The sequence below is a fragment of the Ambystoma mexicanum genome, chromosome 1q (assembly GCF_040938575.1).
Source record: "Ambystoma mexicanum isolate Mex_15411 chromosome 1q, UKY_AmexF1_1, whole genome shotgun sequence".
Classification (NCBI taxonomy): Eukaryota; Metazoa; Chordata; class Amphibia; order Caudata; family Ambystomatidae; genus Ambystoma; species Ambystoma mexicanum.
Genome location: NC_090922.1, coordinates 666425979 through 666452436, shown reverse-complemented (window position 1 = coordinate 666452436; position 26458 = coordinate 666425979). Strand labels below are relative to the sequence as shown.

The 26458-nt window shown below is 44.5% G+C and overlaps 1 protein-coding gene across 2 annotated transcripts in view; it reads right to left on the bottom strand.

The window, feature by feature from the left end:
- Positions 1–3218: 3218 nt before the first annotated feature.
- The window catches only part of LOC138535011 (dimethylaniline monooxygenase [N-oxide-forming] 2-like), an 812736-nt gene continuing 789496 nt past the window's right edge, over positions 3219–26458 (bottom strand). For both annotated transcript variants that reach the window (XM_069641263.1, XM_069641262.1), the window contains one exon: positions 3219–5814. In XM_069641263.1, the coding sequence (XP_069497364.1) occupies positions 5439–5814 (376 nt within the window). In that variant the 3' untranslated portion in view covers positions 3219–5438. The remainder of the gene's footprint in view (positions 5815–26458) is intronic.

Sequence of the window (26458 nt, the reverse complement as noted above, 5' to 3'; positions counted from 1 at the left end):
CCATTCAGCTTCCACAAGCAGCTCTGCATCACGGCACCATTCAAGGTATATTGTGTGGCATTTACCCCTCCCCCTCACCACCCATGCGGTGGGGCTGCCTCCTAAGGGGGCCAGGATGAATGTACACCTAATCCCCAGGAGAAGAGCACGGGGGAAAGTTCACCCCATGCAAGGTTAATCAGCCCTCCATGTGGTGAGGCTCAGGGGAGAATTCACCCCACTTCTTCATATGGTGAATCAGCCCTAACGCTCTAAATACTCCAAATAAAGAGGTAAAGGGGTGAGCGCACACGACTCCAAAAGGGACAACACTCCTGCTGTGAGGCAAAGAGGAGCACCCACCCCACGTCCAAAGGCACATCAGGATAACCCTCATAGTGTGAGAGTGAAAGGATAGGAGCCCCCACGCTAATCAGCATTGCAATTGATCAACAGGACCATTTCCGTTCTAAGGCACAGCCAGAGCAGAATTTAACTAATGTGCAAACTGTCTGTGAAAAAAAAAATAGTTTTCACTTTAAAGTCTTTCGGCACGCAAGGCCCAACATGCCACATGGAGAGGCCCCACACAGATCCCACCAAATTGTCTAGGATCTAACGGTTGAGCTGAATCCAAATTAAAATGTTTTCCATGAAAGGCCTGCCGAAGTTGAATGTGGTTACAATGGTCATTGGGTGGCCCCAGAATGTTAGTGGAGATGTAAACTTCTAATTGGGATCCTTAACGCAAGCCAATTCTCCATAAAGATTGCTCCTGAGATATCGAACTGTTTGTGAATGTTTGTGCTCAAAACAAAGACAGTAACTTAAAACAGAGTGAAGAACCCCTGCAAAAGAATTCTGTAAAGAACCTTCAAGTCGTCTGCCCAGTGACTTTGGGAATCAGCCTTCCAACCTCGAGAGTTTGACTAGGACCACAACTCACTTCCTGCATTTCAGTGTGACCAGATAAGGTGCAAGCAGGGACGTCATTTGGGGGTCGCCAGGGGTCGCAACTGCGACCTCTGTGGTGTCCCTTGCGACCTCTGTGGTGTCCCTTGCGACCTCTACTAAAAAAAAAAAATTTTTTTTTTTTTTTTTTTTTTTTTTTTTTAAAGTTATGCAAGCTCCTGGGCTGTGGCTCTTTACTTCTGGGGTGGCTGGCTTTCTTGTTCAGGCCCCTTAAAAAAAAAGACTTGAGGCACTTGTTCTTATTTTTCTTCTAACACTTTCAGCACTGACCCTAAATAAGAAAGAATAGGAATACCAAATAATGTGTCTTTCTGGAATTCTATACAGTAATTGCTGGCCTCATTAAATGTTTATTTCAGGCACACTTCAGGGGGTGAGTCACTGATTTAGTCTGTTCTTAAACGCCTCACTAAGCCTAAGCCGTTCATCCTTCTGAGGTCGATAAATGAGTACCAACACAGGTTGGGTGATATTGGGTGTATATTTTTTCTATATAAAGCGCTTAATGATGTGTTATTATATAGCACTTACGCTTATCATTTGGTCATGGACGTCTGCTTGCATACACAGTCATTTGGTAATACGGGCCAATAAACACTGAACTTAATGATACATATGGCGATCCATTCTTGTCTGAATGTACATCATATAGTGATATCATAACTATATTTTTCATAGTGTACAATGCTATGTGATGCCATTTCCTGTTTCGTCAACGGGTGAAATGTCGTGTTCCATCGCTACCCGCTATATCACTTTGGGGCGGGGTCTAATGACATCACTTCCTGTGATGTCATCAGAGGGTCAAGGGTCGGGTGATGTCACTTCCGCTACCCCTGGCATTTTGGTGAAATGACGTCCCTGGGTGCAAGCAGTGACCATTGTTCGCACTGAATCTTGCCATCCCAGGTCAAGTATGCTACCTAGTTTCTGGGAGAAAGGCCGGTGAAAAGCTAGATGCCTTGCAGTTGACAGAGTTAGTGACCCGGAGCTAGAGTCGGTGACCTGGTGCTGCACAAGACATTTTAAGCATAGACGCAGCAAGGGCAGCCCAAGGCTCATAGAACTCGTCAACCAAGCATTGTTCACCAAGCTCACTTGCCTTTGTGTCCAAACCACTCTAGGATACATCTGAGTATGTAGTTATATGTTGGGACACCACTCATACCACTGCCAGTACAAGTTACACATAGGACTGTGGTCCCGATTTGCTTGACGTGACTGCATTGTACCCTAGCATCAACAAACACCTGCGACTCTGCAAGGGTCCTGAAGACCATTAGGAATGTCCCCCTCACTCATGGACCCACTGACAACTCAATTCCAAGCGACCCTGATCAAGGTGGGGCGAACACTGTGATGCAGTGGAACTAAGCCAGTGATTCCTAAACCACACCATGGACAATACCAATAGATTGTGTCATATTTGTGCAGCCTTTCATTTGACCAGGTGCATGAATGCTTCTTCCTAAAGAATTGGGATTATCTGGGTATGGCTCCACCCATATCAATGCATGTGAAATGTAAATTACCCAACTCGATGTAAATCATTTAAAACAACACATATCTGTTATATTCAAAGTGATAATGTGTGACCATGTATCTCTTCTTCTCCTATACCGTTTTAAGAGTGTTGCCTTGGTTTCATGATCACCACTGGCATTCAGTGGGCAAAAGAAAATTAAAGGAGCAAAGTTTGCCTATTAAGGGTGCCCAAATCCTACCCTAGAACATGGAGAAAATAAACTCGGACACGTGTAACATGGAAAGGCCATTTTGTTGAGTTAAACCTGGTCACTGGGGACTTTGTGCTCTCTGCTGCTTGTGGATACCCCGAACACTGAACACGTTGCAGGTACTTGCATTTACCTTGTATATCGCCTTTGGTGAGTAGGACCCAGTTTTCATCAACCAATGCAACCCCTAAGCACATTGCGACTAACAAAGTATTTACAGTGTCATATGATACCTTGTCAAGCGTATTCACGTAAAATCTGAATCACATGCAAAATAAAAAAAAATTGATATTGCGCTTCATGCGCGAGTCCAGCCTCTAAGCGCGGGACCAGGTGCTGCTCCGCATTCGCATTGTTTTGTTTCCAATACAACTGCGCTGCCCCTGAGCTATCCTCCCGGCCCAGATGGGTCCGAGTCAAACTTCTCAAAAGTTTGAGTGTGTTACAAATGAGAATTAGGGGACAGATTTTCAATCTTTTTCTAAAAACAAGTTTAATTTAACACTCAAATGACGTGATCCCCAGTGAGTTGAACAAGTGCTTTATTTGAATGGGAGGAAAATCACACTGACTTGCTTGAGGGACACTCCTGACAGATTTTGTTAGGGGCGCCTGATGGACCAAAACATCACATAGAATAGTTTGAATTAAAGCAATTGCACGTTTTTAAACAAACTTAGCATCTTTGTGTCTTCTTCCAACCCCTCCTTTCCAACCCCTCCTTTCCAACCCCTCTTTTTCTTATGATAGTCTTCGTATTTCATGCTGTCATACATCTGCATTCTGGCATTGAATTATGCACGATGATTTTTAAAAGTAAAATGCTCCCTTTCACTTAACCATCATGGGGCTCGTTTTACAAAGAGGGGTAATTGCAAACAGGGGACTGCCAACGTTATCTCTTACATACTGTTGGGTCCCTTAAATGCAGTTTTCCACATTCATAGAGCTGATCAGAAAATGAAGGTATCGGGTAATAATAATAATAATGTCTCCAGGAAAAGACATTGGTGACATTATATATGGTGACATTATGTATGGGGACGGGTTGCGGGGATGTCCCCTGCTCCCCTTGTAAAAAAATAATACATTTGGGAGTTGCGGGGGTGTCCCCCGCATGTTCAATGTATTAATGTCTCCACAAAAAACGGCGACTTTTTTTGTCAGGAGATATTTTTGCGGGGACATTATTACACGGAAGCAAAATGAAAGAGTAAAACCAGGGACAATCGTCTTTACTCTTTTATTTTACTCTCCATTTGGGAAAAGATGTCACTTCTGCCTGGAAATCAGGCTTTGCAAACTGTATTTACAGTGGATTGTGCCTTTTTTTAGCAGGTGCTGTTTGTTGGCAGATTCCATAGGAATCTACTTGTTTTACGCCTGCATGAAAATGTAATGGAAGAGTAAAAATAAGGTGCTTCTGCAGGCAGATTGAGAAAGAGGAGGAAGAAATGCATTTCCCTTTCCATTGCCCATTCAGCCTGCAAAAGAAATCGAAGATTCCCTGAAGCAGGACAGGATTAAAGACTGGCAACAGCCTGTCGTGCCTCGTTTTCACACTTATTTCACTGCTCCACCGCTTTTCAAATGCGCCCCAAAGTCGGGAGAGAAGACTAAAGTGGGTCACATGCTTTAACTAAATACGGATTGGCAAAGCAAACAGTCTGGGATTTTGTTTAGACATGTGAGAGGCATTTTCTTCTAAGCACTGATATTCTGATACTAACTGGTCATAAGATTGCAACAGCTGGAAAATAGTTTAATTTACTGGACACATGATAGCATTGGGGGAAAAAGCATGTTTAATTCCTGAACCTATGCCCCAACTGTTGGCTTTATCAGTGCTTGTTTTTAACAGGACTTCAGTGCAAGGAACATATAATCAAGTGGCAAAAGACACACTAGGTTAAAACATTCCATTACACCATTAGCCGTGTATTGCTAAAATTAAGCCATTAACTCTCGGCAGACTGCTTAGGAATAACTCTGGCAGGATAAAGTTTGATGTGAATACATGATAGAGTGGACTCAAAGAGTTTGCAGGAGGATGAGTTTTAGGAGGGGAGGGGCAGGCTGTGGGTGGGGCTGGCCATAGGGATTAGCATGGCCTTGGGCAGTCAATGGGTGGGTATTTATAATGAAACAACACCTACGAGCTGCGTGTCCCTCCACATATGCCATCTTGCAACTAGCTTTGCTCTAATGAAATAGGTTTGGCTCATTTTTGAAGCACCACCTAATGTCCCAAACTGAAAATGGAACTTACAAGCCTTATCCAACTAAGATGGATTCTCCTACTCTTCCACCCTCCATAAAAGTGTGAAACCCTGAAGATGGCCAAAATAATTGCGTCCTACGGATGAACCCATCACACGAGTATAAACAACACCCTACTCTTTACTTTTGCGATATTGTAGACTTCATGCCATCACCATTCATTAAAAGCAGAGCCTTTTTTTGGGGGGGGAGGGGTGAAGTGTTTAGCTCACTTATGACAGAGAAACATAGATAGTTTAGGCGATGAAGTGATATATGACAGGGTAGAAAAATTACTTGGAGAACCTGGATGTATTCTGTCAATGATATAAGTGCAAAATAAGTAAATGCATCAAATCTCGGTAGGTTTTGGAACTCCAAATTTAAAAGATAACAGCAATTCTCGCATTCTCCCTTTTTTGTGCATTTAAGGAAAAGCTCATGCACCAGAGTATGATATAAAATGTGTCAAGAACGTGGGGAAATTTGCATTTATAAAATGGATGTAGGTATCTGTGCCATTTCTGTGACCAGGAACATAGAAGCAACTAAAGCAAGGAGGCAGAACAGTCCAAGAGCGAACGCGAGTGGTGATCTTCTGGCCTTGTTTTTTACCACTCTTGTCTTCATGGGTTTAAATATCCGGTCCCACTTTGTGAAAATCGCATCCCTGGCCCCATTCCACTTTCCTGGACCAATGAGGCGGAACTGTGGTGGTGTGCAGGCACCGAAGCCGATTTCAAGCGCCAGCCGAGGGTCACGTAGGAGGAAACTGAAGAAGTTGGGCTTGACGCCAATCTCTGAGGCAATCTCGTCGATGTACTCTATGTACTCAATCCTCAGAACGTTCTCCTGGAGCTTCCCATACCTTAATCAAAGAAGAGGGCATACATTACATAACGGCTGGATTTAAGCACAGTCAAAAACATGTCTCCATCTCAGTTCGTCGCACTGGGGTAATTCTAAGATTGTTTTATGGTTGCATATTAACAGCAAAGTAAGTTTGTTAAAGATCGTAGGCGCCAAGCACCCTGAGCATCTCATTTCAGATTCTATTTCCATGTATCTAGATGATTACAATTTCTCAATGCTTTCCTTATAACAGCCTCCTAATTACAGGCCCTGCATTAGCAGCCCTGTAGTTATGGTTAAGTTGATCAACTCATAGTAAGAGCACGTTTTGCGCAGCTTTTAACTTCACCCCCCATGGATGAATCTTCACTTAATTTAGCAGTATAGGGCTCCCTTAAAATGATTTTGCAAAGTTCGGTGCAGTTTCATCAAGGGGGGTGGGGGGGGGGCAAAGTTACAGGGGAGTCTCAAAATTTGTGGAAATCCTCAAAGACAGAATGGAATTTTTGTTTGCTCACGACTACAGCCTAAACCGCTGGAGGGATTTTCACACCCCAAAAAATTGGCAAAATGTAGGAAAAAAGAAATGAGGTATTTCTGGGTTTGATCCATGGACTCGCTTCCCTATTCAGTCTGCGGTCACCCCCCTGGACCAATCGGGGGGTGGCTTGATGTCCGCGTACATCGGACACGCCCACTGATTAGATGGTAAAAAGCGAGGTGCGTCATATTTTTTTAAACTGTCGCAATGTTCGATCCGCGGCCAGCCGCCGCTGTCTGCAGATAGCGTGGCGGGGAAAACATCTGGAAAACATATTTGGGGTAAAGATGATATGGAGCTATTTCTATAGGTGAAAACAGTGGCTGATGGTGCCGCCCTGTCCGTGGACACTGCGGTAGTCCATGGACAGTGTTGTGAACGAGCGTTTTGGATAACACATTTGGGGTTATTTGATGGCTGCAAGAGGGCTGCAAGAGGGTGAGAAAAGAGTATGGGAGTGGAATGCAGATAACATGGAGGTGCTTTTATAGGTGAACAAGGTTTTGTAGATGCTGCAGAGTCCACGGTCAATATTGGTGTCCGCGGACATCATTTCAATTGCAGGGGGGTCAGGGCGAGTTCTGTTATTTGAAGGTGTATTGTATTTACTTGATATATGGTTTAATTATTTTGTGGTGGTTGTGGCCACTGGCCACACAGAGTATAATAATATGTATATAGTAGTTATAGATACTATAGGGGGAGTTTACTGTATTTTAATATGGTGGAATGATATAATTGAAGTGTATATGGTATTTGTGACCGTAGTACAATTGAGGATAGTGCTCCTCGATCTTTGCTCTTCCCTTGACACAGTCAACCATTCTATCCTCATTAAACGGCTACATGATACCTTTGGCATCACGGACTGGGCACTGGACTGGCTGACTTATTTCGCTCACTAACTGCCCATTCTAGCTGCACTGGGCCATTTCCCCTCCACCTCCTCATTGTCTACCTGCAGCATCCTCTAGGGTTGTATCCTATCACTGTGGCTCTTCAATATGTATCGTGTCACTCTGGCTCACCTAATCTCCTTCTTCTCTCCTCATTTCAGAGTTATACTGATGACACACAACTTTCCTTGAAACTTCCCTCTACTACTTTTTCCTGGCCGTCTTTCATCCCCAATTGTCTAACCACCATACAGGCATTGTGGGTGGCTAACAATCTCTGTCTCAATGACAGTAAAATGGAGATCCTTCTTATTGGGACACCTGTGCCCTGTTTCCCTCCTAGCGTCTGGCCGCCCTCCATGGGCATTCTACCATCACCATCCTGTGAGGCCAAAACCCTTGTGGTCATCTTTGACTCCTCTCTATCCTTCACTCCTTAAATTGTGGGTCTTGTCAAGAAGGCCCAGTTTCAGCTTCATCTCCTTACAGACATTCTACCTTTACCCACTTTCTCGCAGAAGCTCAACATCTCTAGAGGCCTGGTCCTGTCTAGGCTGGACAACTGCACCAGTCTTTTTTATCAACATCCACCTTTGGTCACTACACCCCCTTCAGATAATCCAGAATAGGGCTGGAAGACTTATCCTTGGACTCAATCCCAAGGAACGTATCTCTGCAGCCCTAAAAATGCTATATTGGCTCCTGGTGGCTGAAGGATGAAAATCAAGATCCTCTGTATCATCGACATGGCTTTCTGGGGTCTGGGACCACACTAACTCCAACTTTCTCTCCCTGAATAGTCCTCTGATAGAGCCTTCTGCTCCTCTAACTCTAAGTCTCTGCTTGTTAAACGCTTCTCAAAATAGAGAGCAGGAGGCAGAGGTTTCTCTTCAGCTGGCGCCTCTCTTTGGAACAGTTTCCTTGCCCCTTTCAAAGTTAAGCCAGAATTCCTTAAGTTTTGGAAACCTCTGAAAACTCAGCTTTTCTCTACCTCTTTCCCTCTATCCCTTTCCTGTTAACTCATAGTACTGCCAGTGAGACAGATGGCCCAGTCCATCATAATCCTCACAGGTTCCAGGCCCTATAAGCAGTCGACACCAGTACCTCCCCCATTCAGCACTGCCCCTGTGGGTCTTCTGCCTGGCGGCTGTGCACTCCACCCTTGGGCCGCCTCCACCCCAGCAGTTAGCCAGTGGCCTTCCACCTTGGCATCCTTTGGCACTCCCATCCTGTGCTCCCATTAGCACTTGCCCATCCTTACTCCCACTTTCATTCATGCACTTCTGTTACTGCAGAATGCATATGTGCATTTATAGCAGCACTGTGTGCAACGTCTTTGTATAAATAAGGGAAATGCAGATGCAAATGATTTGCAGAACGTTGTGAAGTAGCAATGGGAGTGTGTAAGTTTAATATGTTGATAGCATTATATGTAGAGTTTTTGGAAGTGATTGGTGAATGGATGGGTGAGTGTTCAAAAGCAGGCAATGAGGGAGTGTTACAAACATAAAAGTAAAAATGGTGAAAGGGCTGTCCTGTGCGATGGTGTGCATGTGCCATCCGGGACTTTCAATGATGCATTTCCTGGAAAGGGGACTGTGGAGACCACGGATAGTCATGAAGGCCCATGGATTATGGTCCTTACTGTATGCTTGAGAAAAGAATTTCAGACAGAAAATTGTTTCTGTTTTTTGTCTAGTATACAATTGTCTATTATTTCCATTAGCATAGAAGAAAATGCTAATGGAAATGTTTGAGAATCCTACTGAGTCTAACTACTTTACAATAAAATGTAAAGCAGATGGACTCTATAAGATATTTCTTTAGTTCTATGTTTTTCTTGAACTGTGAAAGGTGGTTCCTAAAGGAACCTTTTTTTGGTGTTGTTTGATTTTGTATTTCTTTTTCTTTTTTTGTAGGAGAGGCTATGATGTAAGGTGGGGGAGGGACAAGAGGGAAGCGGCACTAAACAAAGATATGGAGGGGCAGGTGGACAGGGGAAGATGTTTGGCCTGCTTAAATGTAAGGTAGGGGGCAGTGATTCGCATGCTCCTTCATTACAGACTCAAAAGCACTTCAAAACAGTTCCCCCCTGCACAGTGGTGTGTTGCAGTATATATGTAAAATGCCATGCTCTTTCCTGTCCTCACAGGCATTCACCAAGTGCCCCCCTCATATTTCCATGGCGCCTCCACTCCCCTCAATTGCTTTTCGCCTCCCTAAACCTATCCTGGCCAATACACCATTCACTGTTTGGTTTGTGTGATGCATTTTGGTACTCTGAGGTTGACGTGATTGAAATGCTAGTGCTGAATTTCAGGAGTTTTGTTGCATTAAATCTGATCGCCTTACCTCTCTCTTAACAAATGTTTTTTTCACTGAATTTCAAGGGTTTTCCAATACCTTAGTTTCCTTAGGGCCCAATAGCCATGGCCTTCGGCCTTGTCCACTGCACATGTTCTACCAATAGTTTTCTTTTGGGCCCAGTAGCCATGGCTTTTTGCCATGGCCAGTGGCAACAGGCGAACATGTTGCCTAGTTTCCTGAGGTCTCATTACCTATGGCCTTGGGCTGTGGCCTCTGTGTGCATTGCACCAATATCTTTCTTTTGGGCCTGCTAGCCATGGCCTCTGGCCATGTCAAAAAATGACTTTGTTAACAAACACCCATTGCCCGCTTCCTCGTAGATGTAGGCTATGCAGATGTTAAACCTTTTTTCTTTCTAACTCCTTAGTCCTGCAATAAGTTCACGGTAATCAATTCCAAAACAGAAATTTCTGCGGATGTGTGGTGGTTCGCCGATTCCCACGATAACGGAAACAATTGCTCAGAATGAAAAAGTCTTCAATGTCCTCAAAGGCACTCAACATGTGTCCCCCTCTTTTTTCCAGGTTCCCTCACTCCACTCAATTGCTTTTCCCCCTCCCTAACCCTTTCCCATTACCCCATCACTCATCGCTTTATGTGATGCACATTTTTCTAAGCACATGTTGCAAAGTTACCACTGTAATCTCATGAGATACCCATGGTCATCCCCTGATGAGCCAAATATTTTCTAGCCGCAACTGGCACTCCAACCCACCCTCAAATCCCCAACTTCACATGATGTCTTCTTGCCCACTCCCAACCTCTAGCCTGATGTGATTGGTATTGCTATTCGTATTTATATAGCGTCTACGGCAAGGTCATCTAAACGCTGTGGTTCAAAACAATCAGTGTTCCCATAGGAGTGACTACATAAACCGAAGAGTTTTGAGTCTCTTTCTGAAGACGATAACATTATTAGACTTTGTAAGGTTGTGGCAGAGCTCATTCCAAAGTTTAACGGTATCCTTTTTCTACCTCCAAATAGGGTTTTGAGTTCTTTCATTTGTGGCATCTCTCGGTAATGTGATGCGAATGACACGCACAGAGCAACAACAAAAAAGGCGGCTTTTAATTTCTGAAAATCTTCTCTGCTGCAAAGCAGCAAAGAAGATATATATAAAGGTTTTAAGGAAAAGGGCGAACCCCCATGTCTCTGGTAAATATTTTAAAAACCACTGGAAGGATTTACCCCAAACCAGTCAAGGGCATTAAGTCAATGTTTGTGCCCAAATAGTTTCTTATTTGCAATACAGCTCTTCAAAAACAGCACCTTTTTTCTTTGGAAAATGTATGTAAGTGGGCTGAAAGCAGTGTTTTTGTTTTCATAACTTTGACATTTTTTGACAAATTGTTCCCAAAGTTTCCATTTGGGGGACCCTTGACAAACATATGGCTTAGAACATTTCATCCAAATCTATCCAACAAGTCGAAAGTCATTAGACTCTCTCAATTCCTCTGCTGCAAAACACCAAGACCGATATAAAGGTTTTAAGGAGCAGGGTACACCCTCTTCTCTGTCCAATATTCTAAAACTACTGGATAGATTTACCGCAAACCAGTCAAGAAACTTAAGTCCACACTTTGTGCTCGTGTTGTTTCTTATTTGGCCCAAATCGGCCAAGCAGTTTACGTGTTACAGCTGTTCAAAAACTGCACTTTTTCGCTATAGGAAAATGAATGGGCTGAAAACTGAAACTGTGGTGTTTTTTTTTTTTAATAGCTGGTTCATTTTATAATGTGTTGTTCCCAAAATGTGCAGCTTGCGGGGGCACTTGACAAACATTTTGTTTTGAAAATGTCATCCAAATCCATCCAGCAAGTCAAACGGTATTAGCAAAAGAATTGTGGGGGAAAATTGCTACTTTTTCAATTCTGAAACGCCTCTCAGCCTCTCAGCTGTGAATCACCATAGCAGACATAGCTATGATTTTGGCAGACGGGGGCACCCCTTCCTCCATCAAATATTTTAAAAATTACTAGATGCAATAACTCCAGCTCCCCACCCCCAGAAATGGAGTCAACAGTTTGTTCCTAAATTGTTTTGTACCTGGTCCAAGTCTGTCCAGCGGTTTGGGCTGAGCACTGGAGCAAAAACTGACTTTGTTGTCTTGGGAAAAATGAATGGGCACTCGCCCGAAAGTGCTTTTTTTGTTTTCTTAATCACATTTTTATTTTTAAATCATCTTTCCCAAACTATCGAGTCAGGTGGACCCCAGATGTACAAAATTGTCTGCAACATTTCGGCAAATCCGTCAAATGAGTCAAAAGTTATTAGCAATTCATTTTTTTGATTTCCTTTGTAAGTTTGACTCACCTTAACTATAGGGTGGAGACCGCTGCCCTGAAATATATAATAGTGCGGTGGTCGTCACACTATAGTTAAGGTGTGTCAGACTCCCATAGGAACCTTGAAAAATTCTATTGTTAATAACTTTTAACTTGTGTGACATATTTGGCTGACATTTTGAAGTTGATTAGGGTCGCTCCAGACTGCAAAGTTTCATAAAGATTTGTTAAAAAAGAAGTTATTAAGAAGATAACAAAAAAAGGCTGCAGCTTACTTCCTATTCATTTTTCCATAGAAAAACTAGGACAATATTTGCCGAACCGCACAGCCTAAACTGCTGGACGGATTTGGACCAGGTCTGAAACAACTTGGCATGAAACATTTAAAAGAGGCCTTTTTGTGGTTTGGGGTTATTCCATGCAGTAGTTTTTTTAAAATATTTGATGGAGAAGACGGTGTCCACTTTTCAACAATAGATAGCCATATCTTGGGTAAATTGCCAAAACCGGGGGGTTTAGGAATGAATCGGCCGCAATCTTTTTTTTTTCTTAATGCGAGAGGTAGCCGCGGCTATAGCCGAGGATATCGGAAAATAAAACGCAGAAAAAATGCCATTTGCAGGTAGAAAATAAATGCAAATGCCATCAGTCTAGAGGTGGAGAGGAGGGTGGCTAGAGGGCACAAAGTGAAATTTGGCAGTTGGAGAGGGTCTAGGGACTGAGTTTGCATCACAAAGCTTTTCAGTAACCTTAGCTATATTCATGAATAGCCGACATCTCAAAGCAAACTGCGTCACAGAAACAGGTTTTGTAGTGGGGGGGGAGAGGGCAGGGGAGGTGAGGAGGCCATCTGGGGATTGGGGGGAGCTGGCGCAGATGATGGGTGCACTTGGTGCTGTTTTCCGAGATTCACGGCTATAAAAAATACAGATTACCGTGGCTCTGTAGTCCATACATAAAATGACTACAGATAGCCAAGGATGTATGTAGTTCTGTACCTGTGGCTATAGAAAAAAGTTAAATAAATAAATAATAGATATTTTTACAGCTACAGTGATGTCAGGTGTGAATAATCACCATCCATACAGTAACCGGGATAGACCCTGCTTAGCTTCAAAGCAAGGGAGCAGCTGGCATCCTCAGGTGTTATTGCCTAATAAATAAGCACACATTAAAAGACCACTTAGAGCAACATGGACTGAGGGGGTCGGCTCCTTTCTCGCTTTGAAGCTAAACAGGGTTGCTCCTGGTTACTGCATGGATGGGAGACAGTCCACAGTGTGTGGGATGTTGTGTGTTTTCTTAGATTTAAATATCTCATAACACACTAAGAAAACAACTGTGCTAATGTTAGACCTGCAAAGTAATGCACTTAGAATTTTTTTTTGTTGCATTTAGCTGAATTGCATTCTGGTATTTGCAGTCTCCAAGGCAAATTGGGGGTTGGGATTATGCCACAATTGTACACTTTTTGGCCAACATAGTTCATAAGGATTGATATATTTAAGTGACACTTTGGAATGTGCACTATTCAAGTTACCTTTATAAAGCAGAGTTTTTTTTTTTATAAGCTATACATGGGGCGAGGAGGGGAAATGATGCGAGGGCAACTAAGTCATGAGTATTTTCCCAAGGTTGGCAAGCTTATTCAAGTATTTGGCAACTAGGATTTTACTCAGGTTGTCATGTTCCAGTGCAGATGCTTACCCACAAGATCAAAAGCACTTGCTTCGTATTGGGATTTTGTTTTCCAGGGAATATTTCACAAAATCTACCTCCTCATTCAGGCATGGATGGCCTCCCACGGCCTCTGCCTAAATGACGACAAAACTGAGATACTAATACTGGGTTCCGACTCCAACCTAAAAAAACTGAGCCCCAACTATCGTAACTTTAACATAGAGGGCAATACAATTAAGGTGGCTACCGAGGTAAAAACCTTGGGCTTCTACCTCGACTCCACTCTATCCCTCAAAAAACAAGTCAACACCCTGGCATCCTCTACAGCGTACACCTGCAAACTAATCAGGACCTGCAGACCTTACCTCTCTAAAACCAACTGCATCATGCTTGCCAATGCGTTAGTCATGTCCAAACTAGACTATTGCAATGCCCTCTATGCAGGGGCCAACAAATCCATCATAAATAAAATGCAAATCCTTCAAAACAACGCTCTTAGAGCTGCCCTTGACATACCCCGCAAAGCACATATCTCAAACTTTAGGAAAGACCACCACTGGCTCAAAATCAGCGACAGAGTCCTGCTCAAGACACTATCGCTTACCCATAAAGGGCTCAACAACACTGCTCCCCCCTACATCTCAGCCAGACTAACTAGAAAATCATCTAGGCACCATACCAGGGCTACTAACCACTACCTGCTCGAAACCCCTAGATTGAGACGCTCCAAAGCGGGCGGAGCAAGTTTCCCTGTCAAAGATGCCCAGGCCTGGAAAGCATTACCCACTGCACTAAGAGCCAACTTACCCTACTCCAATTTTAGACGCAAGGTAAAAAACTGGCTCTGGACAAATGACAACTAACTCCTGAGGCACCCATGAGACCGTTGTCCATAATGACTTCTGTTCTCAGACCTGCACACTCCCTCAAAACTACAATATGCTAGTTTTCTTTTTCTTCTGCCACACGGCAAGTATTGATCTGTCTTACTGTACTGTTATGTTGTTTCTCGCCTATACTCTGTATGTAACCCAAGTTTAAGTAACCTTGTACCTGCTGCGCCCGGCTACCCCTGGGTTTTGTGCGCATTATCAAATAAACAATACAATACAATACAATACAATACATGTTGCTGAGTTTAAAAGGTGAGCATCTTTTATACTTTGCCAGCATATGCATTGGTACATTTCCTCTCTCAGCGTATTTTTCAGGTGTTCATTACATTTTTTAAAGGTCCAATGCTATTTTCTCTTGCACACTTTCTTTAAGGGGAAGGTCAAATGAACTACATTTGTTTATTTCACTTTAAGATATATGTTCACTTACTGAGCGTATATTCATCAGTGGCAGCTTTTGATGTTTGCTTTGGGGGGCAAAAGTGTTTTGGCATATGTGATTCAATCAGCCGGTAATTATTTTCCCTTTTCCTTGTTGTTTAAATGCAGTTAGTTGGGGTCATGCAATGTATCATACCATTCACCAAGAGACCCGCCATAAAACAAGGGGCTTGTAGTACGCTGCTTAACCAAAGTGTGAAATCATTATACATAACAATATCACTGTCAAAACAGGCCAAAATCAGTTGGTGATTGATGAATATCTTTGAGCGATGGGTTGCAAGTGTTTTAAAATGGATAGAGCGCACAGCCAAAGGCAGTGCCCACTGGCCATGATCGGCACCCATGGCTAGGGATCTATGTAACAATACAAAAAAAAATTAACAAGGCTGAAAAAACGATTTTTTAAATCGAATTCCGAAAATACCTTTACGTGTTTTGCACTTTCTTTCCAATTTAAATGTGGGGGGGAGACCCCCTGCAGCCCCTCCACATGCCCCCATCTTAATGTATTCACTTACCCCACCCCGCCACCTATTTGTTTAGGGAAAGGGTGCAAATACATTTTATAATTTGATTAAAGAAATTCAGCCTTTTTGGCCTTGCTATTTTCATTTTTATTTTTTGGAGGAATTACCGTGGTTAGTGATTTGGGAGTGTTTTAAAATGGAAACTCGTCCCAACCATAGGCCGGTTGGCCTTCACCTGTGCCTACTGTATATTTTAAAACACTAACAGGGCACCAACCATAGCCTTTGGCCTACAGCCTTCAGCTCTCTCCACTGTATATCATATACACTAACCAACCACTAGCCATGGCCTTCAACACAACACAGGTCAGTGTCCAAGGCCTTTGACCATGCCCACTATATATTCTAACATAAGAATGGGCCAATGGTCATGGCCTTTGACCATGGGCAGTGGCTACATCCTTTGACCATGCCCAATGTATATTTTAAAATACTAATATGCCAATAGCTATGGCCTTAAGCCATGCCCACTGTATATTATACAACACTAACCAGACACTAGCTATGGCCTTCGGCAGTGCCCACTGTATATTATATACACTAACCAGCCACTAGCCATGGCCTTTAACACAATACTGGCCAGTGGGCATGGCCTTTGGCCAGGTGGTGCGGCCATTGGCTGTGCCGACTGTATATTTTCACATATTAATGGACATTAGCCATCGCCTTTAGCCGTGGCCAGTGGCTATGGCTTTCCACCTTATCCACAGTACATTTGATAAGATTAATGGGCCACTTGGCATGGCTTTTAGTCATGCCCGCTGTATATTTTATAACAATAACCGATTTTATGGCCTCAGGTGATGGCCACTGACCACAGTCTTTGTCATGGCCAATTTCACAGCCTAAATTGTTATTAAGATAATCAAAGTTTTTGTGAGCTAACTTATTAATGATGTTCTGTGAATGCCATTATTGATGTAATCTGTATATACACTGTAACTTCTGTTGTCAAAAGTGATGGCATCAGTGATGCGATCTGTGATGTCATCAGTGTTCTCATAGAACATTCAATTAGTGATGTCCTCAGTGATGTGATCTGTGAAGTCATCATTGTGGTCATAGGCTGTGGAACAGGGGGTGTGAAATTAAGGTGGGATTAGCTGAATTTCGTTGCGTTAAGTTCTCACCCAAATGTCCCTGCAACTAAAGTTTTTACCTGGAATATATTATAGGAAAGCGGTCACTGCCCTGTAGTTAAGGTGAGTCGGAGTCCCATAGGAACTGTGAAAAAATGAATTGCTAATAACTTTTGACTTGTGCCACAGATTTGGACAACATTTTGAAGTTAATTAGGGACATGCCTTCCCCCTTTAACCTGCAGACTGCAAATTTTGGCAAAGATTTGTTAAACAATAAAAAAGTATATTCATGGGTGCCAGCTTTTGATTTTCACTAGAGGGGCAAAAGTACCTGGGTATATGTTATTCTTGCAGCCGGTAATTCTTTTCACTTTTTCGTGCTTCTTAAGTGTGGTTAGTTGAGATTGTGCAATGTATCACAACAGTCACCAAGAGACAGGCCATACAACAAGTGACTTGTAACACACTGCTTAACCAAAGTGTGTGATACTCAGCAAATAAATTAATCTCACTGCACAATGCCCAAAAACATTGTGAGTTCTCCAAACCTGAAATCTTGTATACCTAACAAAGCCACTGTCAAAATAGGTCAAAATCAGTTTGTGATTGATGAATGTCTTTGAGTGATGGGTTGCAAGTGTTTTAAAATATTGAGTGGCCCTGCACACCGGCCATGTCCGAAGGCCATGGCTTGTGGTCTCGTAGTGTTCTAAAATGGGCAGTGGTCACGGCCGAAGGCTGTGCCCACTGCCATTGTCAAATGCAGTGGCTAGTGGTTTGGTAGTGTTTTAAAATGGACAGTGGGCACAACCGTAAGCCATGCCGACTGGCCATGTAGCGTTTTTGTAAATGTATAAACAGATTATATTTAGTGAATACGTCTTAGATATATTAGGCACAAATAGGAACATTCTAAGCAGTCTACTATTTATAATTCAAATATCATCTTGTACCAAAGTATTTATTTATTTATTTAATGCATATTAGGGGCTTATACAATTATAAAATACTGTTTCAAAGTGCCCAAAGGGCAAGGAGTGTGCAGGGAAGGGACATACATTACAACAACACAATATTTAAGAACAGGGGGGGCCTACTATGTCTTGTGAGTATTCAGAACGTGCAAGTGCAGAAAGGAAGAGGAAAGAGGTGGTAAGTGCTGGAGGGGCCAAGCTCGGGGCAGAGCCATAGACGAAGTGCTAAGATGTGCTAAATGGCCTGGGCAGTGGGCTGTGAAAGTGCGATCCTCCAGAGCGGAGGGTGTGCAGATGCTAAGTGCTGTGGATAGACAGGAGCTGGGAAGAATTTGTGTGGGAGGTCTAGCAACTGTAGGATTAACAGAGGAGAAAAGTCGGGAAAGAGGAGGAAAGGAGGAAGGTCTTAAGGAGCTTCAGATACTAGAGAAGATCCTCCACAAGGTCCCGGGGAAGGGGGAGGGTATTCCAGAGGAGGGAGCCTGCAGAGGAGAGCGACCACGTGCTCTCTGTTTAGCAAACCGATTTACACAGAGGGAGTTGGTGCCAGAGGAACGAAGTGGTCTAGAGGGAGAGTATTTAGTGAGATAAAGTTGAAGATAGTGAGGTCCACAGGCCCAGACAGCCTTATGGATGATGCAGAGAGATTTTAATTTAATTTGTGAACAACCGGGAGCCAGTGAAGACTTTTTAGTGCCGGCCAGATGCGGTCCCTGGGCTTAAGGCCAAGGATAAATCTTGCTGCCCTATCCTGTATAAGCTGGAGTGGTTGCAGATTTGTAGAGGGAAGGTTCAGGAGGATGCTGTTACAGTAGTCAAGTATAGAGAGAACCAGGGCTTGAGCCACATTGAGCCTCTGAGGGAAAGTAAGAAAAGGTAAGATTCCTTTGAGAAGGAAGAGCTGATAGTTGGACTTCTTGGCCATGTCCTGTGTGTGAGGGAGGAAGGAGAGAGATGAGTCGAAGATGACTTCAAGGTTTCTAGCTTCAGTTGAAGGCAAAGGGGGAGAGCCCATGTAGGAAGGCTAGAGTGAGGGGAAGAAGGAGGGAGCAGGGGTGCCAATGGGACGGATCTCAGTTTTACAGGTATTGAGGCAGAGATCATTGGAGGTACACCAGAACTGGATGAATGATAGGCAGTCAGGGATAATTGAGGGTGCAAGAGGGTCAGCAGGGAGTCTGAGGAAGCACTGTGTATCATCTGCGTAACACTGGACGTTGGAGGAGAAGGAGGAGATGAGGCATGCAAAGAGATCAAGGTAGATTTTAAAGAGCCAGGGGGAGTGAATAGAGCCCTGGGGGACACCACAGGTGGAGATGGAAGTAGGAGAGTAGAAGGGGCCAAGGATGACTTGGTAGGAGCTACAGAGTATTACAAAGTAATTCTTCACAAGTAGTGATATGATGCATGTGTAGCTGTTTACTGTTTTAAACAATGCACTTATTGCTATGAACTATTTAAAAAAAATAATAATATTTATATTAGTTTTACAACATGAACAATCAATATCACACCCTCCATCCCCCCTCCCCTAACCTCTGGGATGTCCACCCTTCTATTTGGCTTCTGTTTGTAGACTCAGTGACTTATCTGAACATATCAAGAATTCTAATTTTTTGTGGGTACCACTGTGCCATATAGTCACTTTGTAGGTACTCCAAGGTGTCCGACCAGTCCTCCCTGAATTTCTGATAGTTCCCTTGTAAGTTGTATGTCATATGTTCCATTGTTATATGGTACCATGCTCTTTGTATCCAGTCTCTTGCAACGGGCGGGGACCTTTGCTTCCATTTTTGGGCGACTTCCAACCATACCGCAATTAGAAGACCCATGAAGTTTCTTTTCTGTGTTTTGGAGAGGGTTTTGTCCTTCGGGTTCCAAATCCCACAAAGCCACACCTCCTCCCCCAGAGTCCCAGTCCCCTGGAACATTGAGCTCATGTGGTCTTTCACATCCGTCCAGTATTTTTGAAGCTTTGGGCATTCCCACCAAATGTGTCTCCAATTTCCTTCCCCTCCACATGCCCTCCAGCATACATTGGGGGAGTCCCGGAACATTCCGTGGAGCCTTTCTGGCGTGTAGTGCCTTTGTAGCAGAATTTTCATCCACATTTCTTTTGAGTGGATGGCTCTCGTTACTTTAGATATCATCCCCCACGTGTATTCCCACTGCCCGCTTGGGATCGTCCTTCTCAGGGTTTTTTCCCATCTCTTAATATATTGCCAAGTGACCTTCTCTCCTGCGGAGTTGATGAAACTATATGTATTTGATACAAACTTCTTTGACCCGTCGTTTGACATGATGTATTAGTTCTCTGGTGGCTGCTTGTCTTATTCTTGGTGTGTCTCGCCAATGGTACAGTTGGTCATATTTATACCTATCCGTCCCCTTCAGGTGCAGTAGGGTCGTGCAATCTTCAAAGGTCCTTATTTGATGTTCCTGATACATATCCCCTACCATATTGCAACCCGCTTCCTCCCACTTTTGGAATGCCTTATTCTCTAGACCTGGCAGGAATTCTGGGTTTCTAAATAGAGGCATGAATGGGGCTGGGTCTTTAGTTAGTGTACCTTTCTTGGTTGCTCCGTCCCATATTTCCAATGCTGCCTGCATGATTTCACTTATGCGTAGATTGGGATGTCTGTATGTCTTCCCTGCCCATAGCATGTGTCTTGTCGGGGTATTCGCCACTGCCCTATCTTGGGCAACCCACAGTTTTTGGGACTCTTCCAGAATCCATTACTTCAGGACCCATAGTTGGGCTGCCTCATGGTATCTTCTAAAGTGGGGCAGAGTGCAGCCCCCTTCTTTCAGTGAGGCTGTTAGTACCAAGCTTGAGACTCTAGGGGTTTTCCCTTGCCAGATATATTCCTTGACTGCTTTTGTTAGGGATTCGAAGAACGCCCTCGGGAGTTTTATTGGTAGGGCCTGAAATAGATACAAGAGTTTGGGTAGGATGGTCATCTTGACGACCGTTATCCGCCCCCACCATGATATCGATAACGGGTTCCACCTTTCCATGTCCCGTTTGACTTGTTGCAACAGGTTTGGGTAGTTTTGGGAGTATAATTGCTGTATTTTATGTGTTAAGGTGATACCCAGGTATTTGGTCCCTTTCGTAGCGATTTTTAGTTGGAGGGCGCCTGCTACCGATTGGATTCGGGTTGTGTCTCCCGCCAATATCAGTATTTCGGATTTCTGTCTGTTTATCTTGAGGCCGGAAATAGAGCCCTAATTGTCTATCTCCTGCACTAGTATAGGGAGAGAGTTTACGGGATCTCCCAACGTTATCAACATATCATCAGCATATGCCACAGTTTTGTGGGTAATACCTCCCATGTCTAGTCCCTTTATATTTTGGCTGTCTCTTATTCGCGCTAGCAGTGGTTCCAGGAAAATTGCGTATAATAGGGGGGATAGTGGGCAACCTTGTTTCGTCCCTCTCTCGATCCGTATTTTATTGGACAGGAACCCATTCACTGCTATTCTAATGCTCGGGGATTTGTAATTGGCTTTTATCATTTTAATAAATGTTTCTCCTATGCCCATTTTCCTCAGTATGTGGAATAGGAGGGACCATTCTACTCGGTCAAACGCTTTCTCTGCGTCCAGAGTTAGTATCGTTGCAGGCATGCCCGTTATTCCTATTTTTTCCACGATGTGGAGGACCCTCCTAATATTATCGTGTTTGTCGTCCGGGGACAAAACCAGACTGATCCTGATGGATCAGTTTTGAAAGCACTTGAGTAAGTCTGTAGGCCAGGATTTTAGTATACAGCTTGGCGTCTAAATTTATCAATGCTATTGGTCTATAGGAGGTCGGAGATTCGGGATCTTTCCCCTGTTTGTGTATCACCAGCATCTTGGCCTCATTCATCGTTGTGGTGATGTTGTATTTTTCTTTGAAGGAATTAAATAGTTCGGTCAAGGTCGGGCCAGTATGTCCCCATATTCCTTATAGAATATCACTGTGTAGCCATCAGGACCCGGGGCCTTCTTTCTGTGGAGGTCCCTGATTGCCTTATTGACCTCTTCAATCGTTATGTCCCTATCTAATGTGAGTTTTTCTGTGGCGGATAGCACTGTAAGGTCCACCCCCTCCAGATATGTTTTTTGGAGATTTTCATCGGGATGGTCTGTGGAGTACAACGTTCTGTAGAACCACTCCATTATCGCCCCCATTTCGGTTGTTTGGGTCTTTCTATTCTCTTTATCGTCGCGGAGGGCCAATATCGTCCTATCTAGTTGCTTCCCCTTAAATTGTCTAGCTAGAAGTTTATCTGCTCTGTTAGCCTTAGTGTAGTACCAGTGTTTTAGCCTCAGCAGGTGCCTTTCTGCCTTCTTAGTGCGGATCGCTTCTAACTGTCCTTGGACGTGCCTCAGGGCTTTTTGTAGCTTTATAGTTGGTTTCAGCAGTATTTCTGCATGAATGCTCCCAATTTTGGCCTCCAGCTCCTTCTCCCACAGATAGTTGAGCCTTTCTTTTTGGGCCTTCAATGCAATTAGGTGTCCCCTGGTTACTGCCTTTAGAGCCTCCCATTGTGTTTCAATCGATATGTCAGGGTGGTTATTATTTGTAAGGTATTCAGTGATTTGTTCTCAGGCTTTATTGCCCATTACAGGATCTCTAATTATGTCCTCTGGGAGTCGCCATTCCCATAGCCCGGACGTCCGTGGGGTTAATGCTATCTCCGCCCACAATGGGGCGTGATCCGACAATGATATGGACCCAATATCTGTCTTTCGTGTTTTGCCTAGAATGCCTGGTGAGGCCCATAGGTAGTCTATCCTAGACATCGTATGGTGTACGTGCGAGTAGTATGTATATCCTCTGAGATTAGTATTTATGTGTCTCCAGATGTCCCCCAGAGCCATATTAGACATTTTCTTTTTAGGGCCTCCGAGGGAGGGCTTTGCCCCTGCTGTCTGGGGGTCGATCTATCTAAGGAGGGGTCCCATGCGATGTTCAGGTCTCCCCCCAATATTATCTCCGCTGTGGCAAAGTGTTCCAGCTTCTCAAGCATATCCTTCAGAAATCCCTCCTGTCCTGTGTTGGGGGCATATACGGCCACCAGAGTTAGAGGGCAACCTTCTATTATCGTGTTGGCTAGGAGATATCTGCCCAGAGTATCATCCTCTGTTTGGAGCACTTGTACCTTTATGGAGTCCCTGAATGCAATCAGGACCCCCACCTTTTTGTCCTTAGCGTTTGCCTGTATTATCTGATTGTATCCCTTCAGCCGTACCTTTTCCCTGTCCTGTCTCTTTATGTGTGTTTCTTGTAGCATAATGATGTCGTACTTGTCTTGTTTTAGGTAGTGTTTTGCTTTTTTTCTTTTGACAGGGGAGTTAAGGCCTCTGATGTTATATGTTAGTACCTTGATACCCATCCTGTCCATAAATGGAAAGTCTCTGGTTGACTTATGGTAAGAGCTATGGTGGTTCCCGGTATCCCCCCCCACCAGGCATGCCCCAACTCGCCTTCCTTCCCCCCTCCCCCCAAAACTGCCCTGGGATGAGCCCTGGTTCCTATGTTCGCTCAGGCGTTTCGCCATGTGTGCCATGCTCATCTGACCACAGGGGTAACTTGTAGGGTATTCTAAGACCCTCTGGATTCCAATAGGTGTCACCGGAGCCCTCCTCCCCCCTCTGCACCTTATCTTTTGGAAAAAGTCACCTTCTGCCATCTTGTTTTCTTCGTGTATGTCTGCGTGGGCAGGCCGTATTTACTCCGATGGGGGCTTCTGGAACTTCCCCTTTTGTTGTCATATCTCTTTTGGCATCGGAGCTCTCCCCTTTTTCTCTACTCTCGTCCAGTGCCATTCTGATCTTTTCTGGGGTCTTTTATCTCTCTGCTCTCCTTGTTGTTCTACTTCTCGATCTTGCATGCCCAGTAGTTGTTTCCCCTCCTCACATGCCGTTATTCTCCATTGCTTGCCTTCCCATGTGAACAGTAGTCCGAAAGGAAATGTCCATTTATATTTGATCTGTTTTGACATTAGGATCTTCACCACCGGACCCATTTCTCTGCGTTTCTGTAGTGTGGACTGTGCCAGATCTTGGTATAGCTGTACCTCTTCTCCATTCATCCTGATGTGCTCCATTGACCTGGCTTTCCGTAATATTAGTTCTTTCTGGGGATATGATGAGAGGGCAACCAGAACGTCCCTTGGCTGCATGCCAGGTCCGATCCTCTTTGGACCCACCCTGTGGACCCTGTCGATTCCTACTTCCTCTCCCTCCTTTGCGTCTAGGATTTCTTTAAAACTTGTTGCACTGCTTCTTTAAGGTCTCTGTCCTCCACTGTTTCCGCCATATTTTTTATTCTTATATTCGATCTTCGTGATCTGTTTTCTAGATCCTCGCACTGTAATTCAAGGTTATGAGTGCGGGTCAAGAGTTGTTCTTGAAGTTCCGCATTCTGACGTGCCTCCTCGTCTAGGTTTTGGATTATTTTTTCCAGGGTGTCCGTCCTTTCTCCCAGACTCGTAATCTCTGTTCGTAGTTCTTGTATGGCAGTTCGCATGTCTTTTTTCATGGCTTCGAATTGTGACTGTGTTGTTGCTAAGAATTGCTACTGGAACTCCCCGAACCACAATTTCATGTCTTCCTTAGATGCCATGCCTGTGTCCTGCGAGTCCATGTTCTGTGTCGTGGATTGGACCTCTAGGGTCTTTTTCCTAGTGGATGTGGAAGGATTGGAGTGTTCTGGCCCCCACAGTTGCGTTAGGCTCTGATCCCCTCTTTTCTGTGATGCTTGTTGGTCTTGTTGCGCTGCCCTCCCTCTAGATTGTGACATAGGTGTGGTAAGATTCTTCTGTATTATCGGTACTGTTTCTTTACCGCCCTCTTGGGGGTATCCTCTCCTCTGTTTGTCCGCTATTCACTTTGGAGTGTTATTTATTAGCCCAAACTTTGTCTCCACTTTGCGTGGGCTATTCATGCCGGGTGGGGTAACATCTCTTTCTGGTGTTTTCCGAGTAACCGTTGTCTGTGTTTCTCCCTCCTCCAATGTATTAATGCTGGTTGCCTCCATTCTGTGTCGGCCTTAGGGAATTGCTGTCGCTGTATTATTGATCCGACTTCCGCAGTATGGATAGGGGGTGGCCCGCCCCTGCGTTGAGGGTATTTGCGGTTACCAGTGTGTCCCTGTGCAGGGAGTGGGGGTTATGGTGGAGGGCCCTGTGAGGTCTGCCTGGGGCGTGTGGGGGGCGCTTATGCTATGTTGGCCTCTACATGCGTTCCTTACGCCCGGCCCCCTCTGGCCCCTGCTCCGCGTACCTGGAGTGTTGGCTGCAAGCTGTAGGAGACGTCCTTATTCCCGCACGCCAGTCGTCCCTCCGGGCCTCGGGGCCGCTGATGTTGTCCTGCCCCATCCGTAATTTGTCCTCCACTTAGTGCCGCCTTGTAGTCGGTCCGGTCCCCCGTGGGATCGGGTCGCTGCTACTGCTGTCTGGAGGTGGTGCTTCCATGCTGCGTTCCTTCTGGTACCTTCTGGTGCGCTCCTTGCCTCCTGTCAGGGCCGTCTCCTGCTGGATCGTGATGCCTCCCCTCCTCAGCCTGGAGGCGGCACATCTACGGTTCTCCTCCTCGCGGACACGATCCACACAACCGCCAGCTTGGGAGCCCGGTCCCGGAGTCGCGGAGTCGTGGCACTGCCCAGCTGGAGAGCGACGGGACCTCTTCGTCTGCCTCCAGGGGATGCTCTCCGGCACCGGAGTCCGCAACGCGTCCCTGCCCCAGGGAGTCGCCTGAAACAGGGTTCGCCACCGGGCTTGGGTTGCTTAGGTGCACCCTATTCACTCCCAGTCGAGCATAGCGTTTGCTGCCCACGGTGAGTTCTGCCGTAGGCAAATTTTTCCGCTTAATTGATGTTCTTTGCTGGCGCGGCCTTATGGGGGGACGGAGCGCGTCTCACACACGTCCGTTTCCCAACGCCGCCATCTTGGAATGCTATGAACTATTCTAAAATGATAATATCACATATGTTGAAATGTAAGAGTGGTCTAAATATGGGTAAATACCTAGAGTGATGTTATGCCTGGTGCCCCTAGTTAAATATTCATTGATGTCATATAAGATATTATGAACAATGTCACTAGGGATATCACCAGTGATGTCCTCAGGGATGCCATTAGTGATGCCATCAGTGATGTCATAGATGTCAGCAGTGATATCATCTGTGATGTCATCATTGTGGTCATAGGCTGAGCAATAGGGGGTGCATCAGTAAGGTGGCTTTAGCTGAATTTCAGGGTTTTTGTTGCATTAAGTTCTCACCTTAACGTCCCTGCAACCCAAGTTTTTTCCTTGAATATCAATGGTTTTGTTGTTCAATAGATTGTTTCCGCACATGGCCAGTGGCCACAGCCTACGGCCGTGCCAACTGTATATTTTAGCAAACTTCCTGACCACTAACCATGGCCTTTGGCCATGGACAGTGGCCACAGGCTTTAGCCGTGCCCACTGTCCATATTAAAACACTACCATACCTTTAGCAATAGCCTTCAGCCATACCGACTGTCCATTTTAATACACTACCAGAACACTAGCCATGGCCGGTGGGCACATCCACTCTATATCTATATTTTAAAACACTTGTAACGCATTGCTCAAAGATGTTCATCAATCACAAACTGACGTTGACCTGTTTTGACAGTGGTATTGTTATATATAAAATATTGCAGGCTTTGAGAGCTCAATGTTTTTATGCAATGCGCAGTGAGATAAAATTATTTGGCAAGTATCACACACTTTGATTAAGCAGTGTACTACAAGCCCCATGTTTTATGGTCAGTCTCTTGGTGACTGTTGTAATTAACCGCACAACCCCAACTAACAACATTTAGGCAGCACGGAAAAGGTAAAAAGAAAATGACCCGCTGCAAGAATAACATATGCCCACGTACTTTTGACCCCATAGCAAAAATCAACCATACCATGGTTTACTGTGTCAAAAGTCTGTGG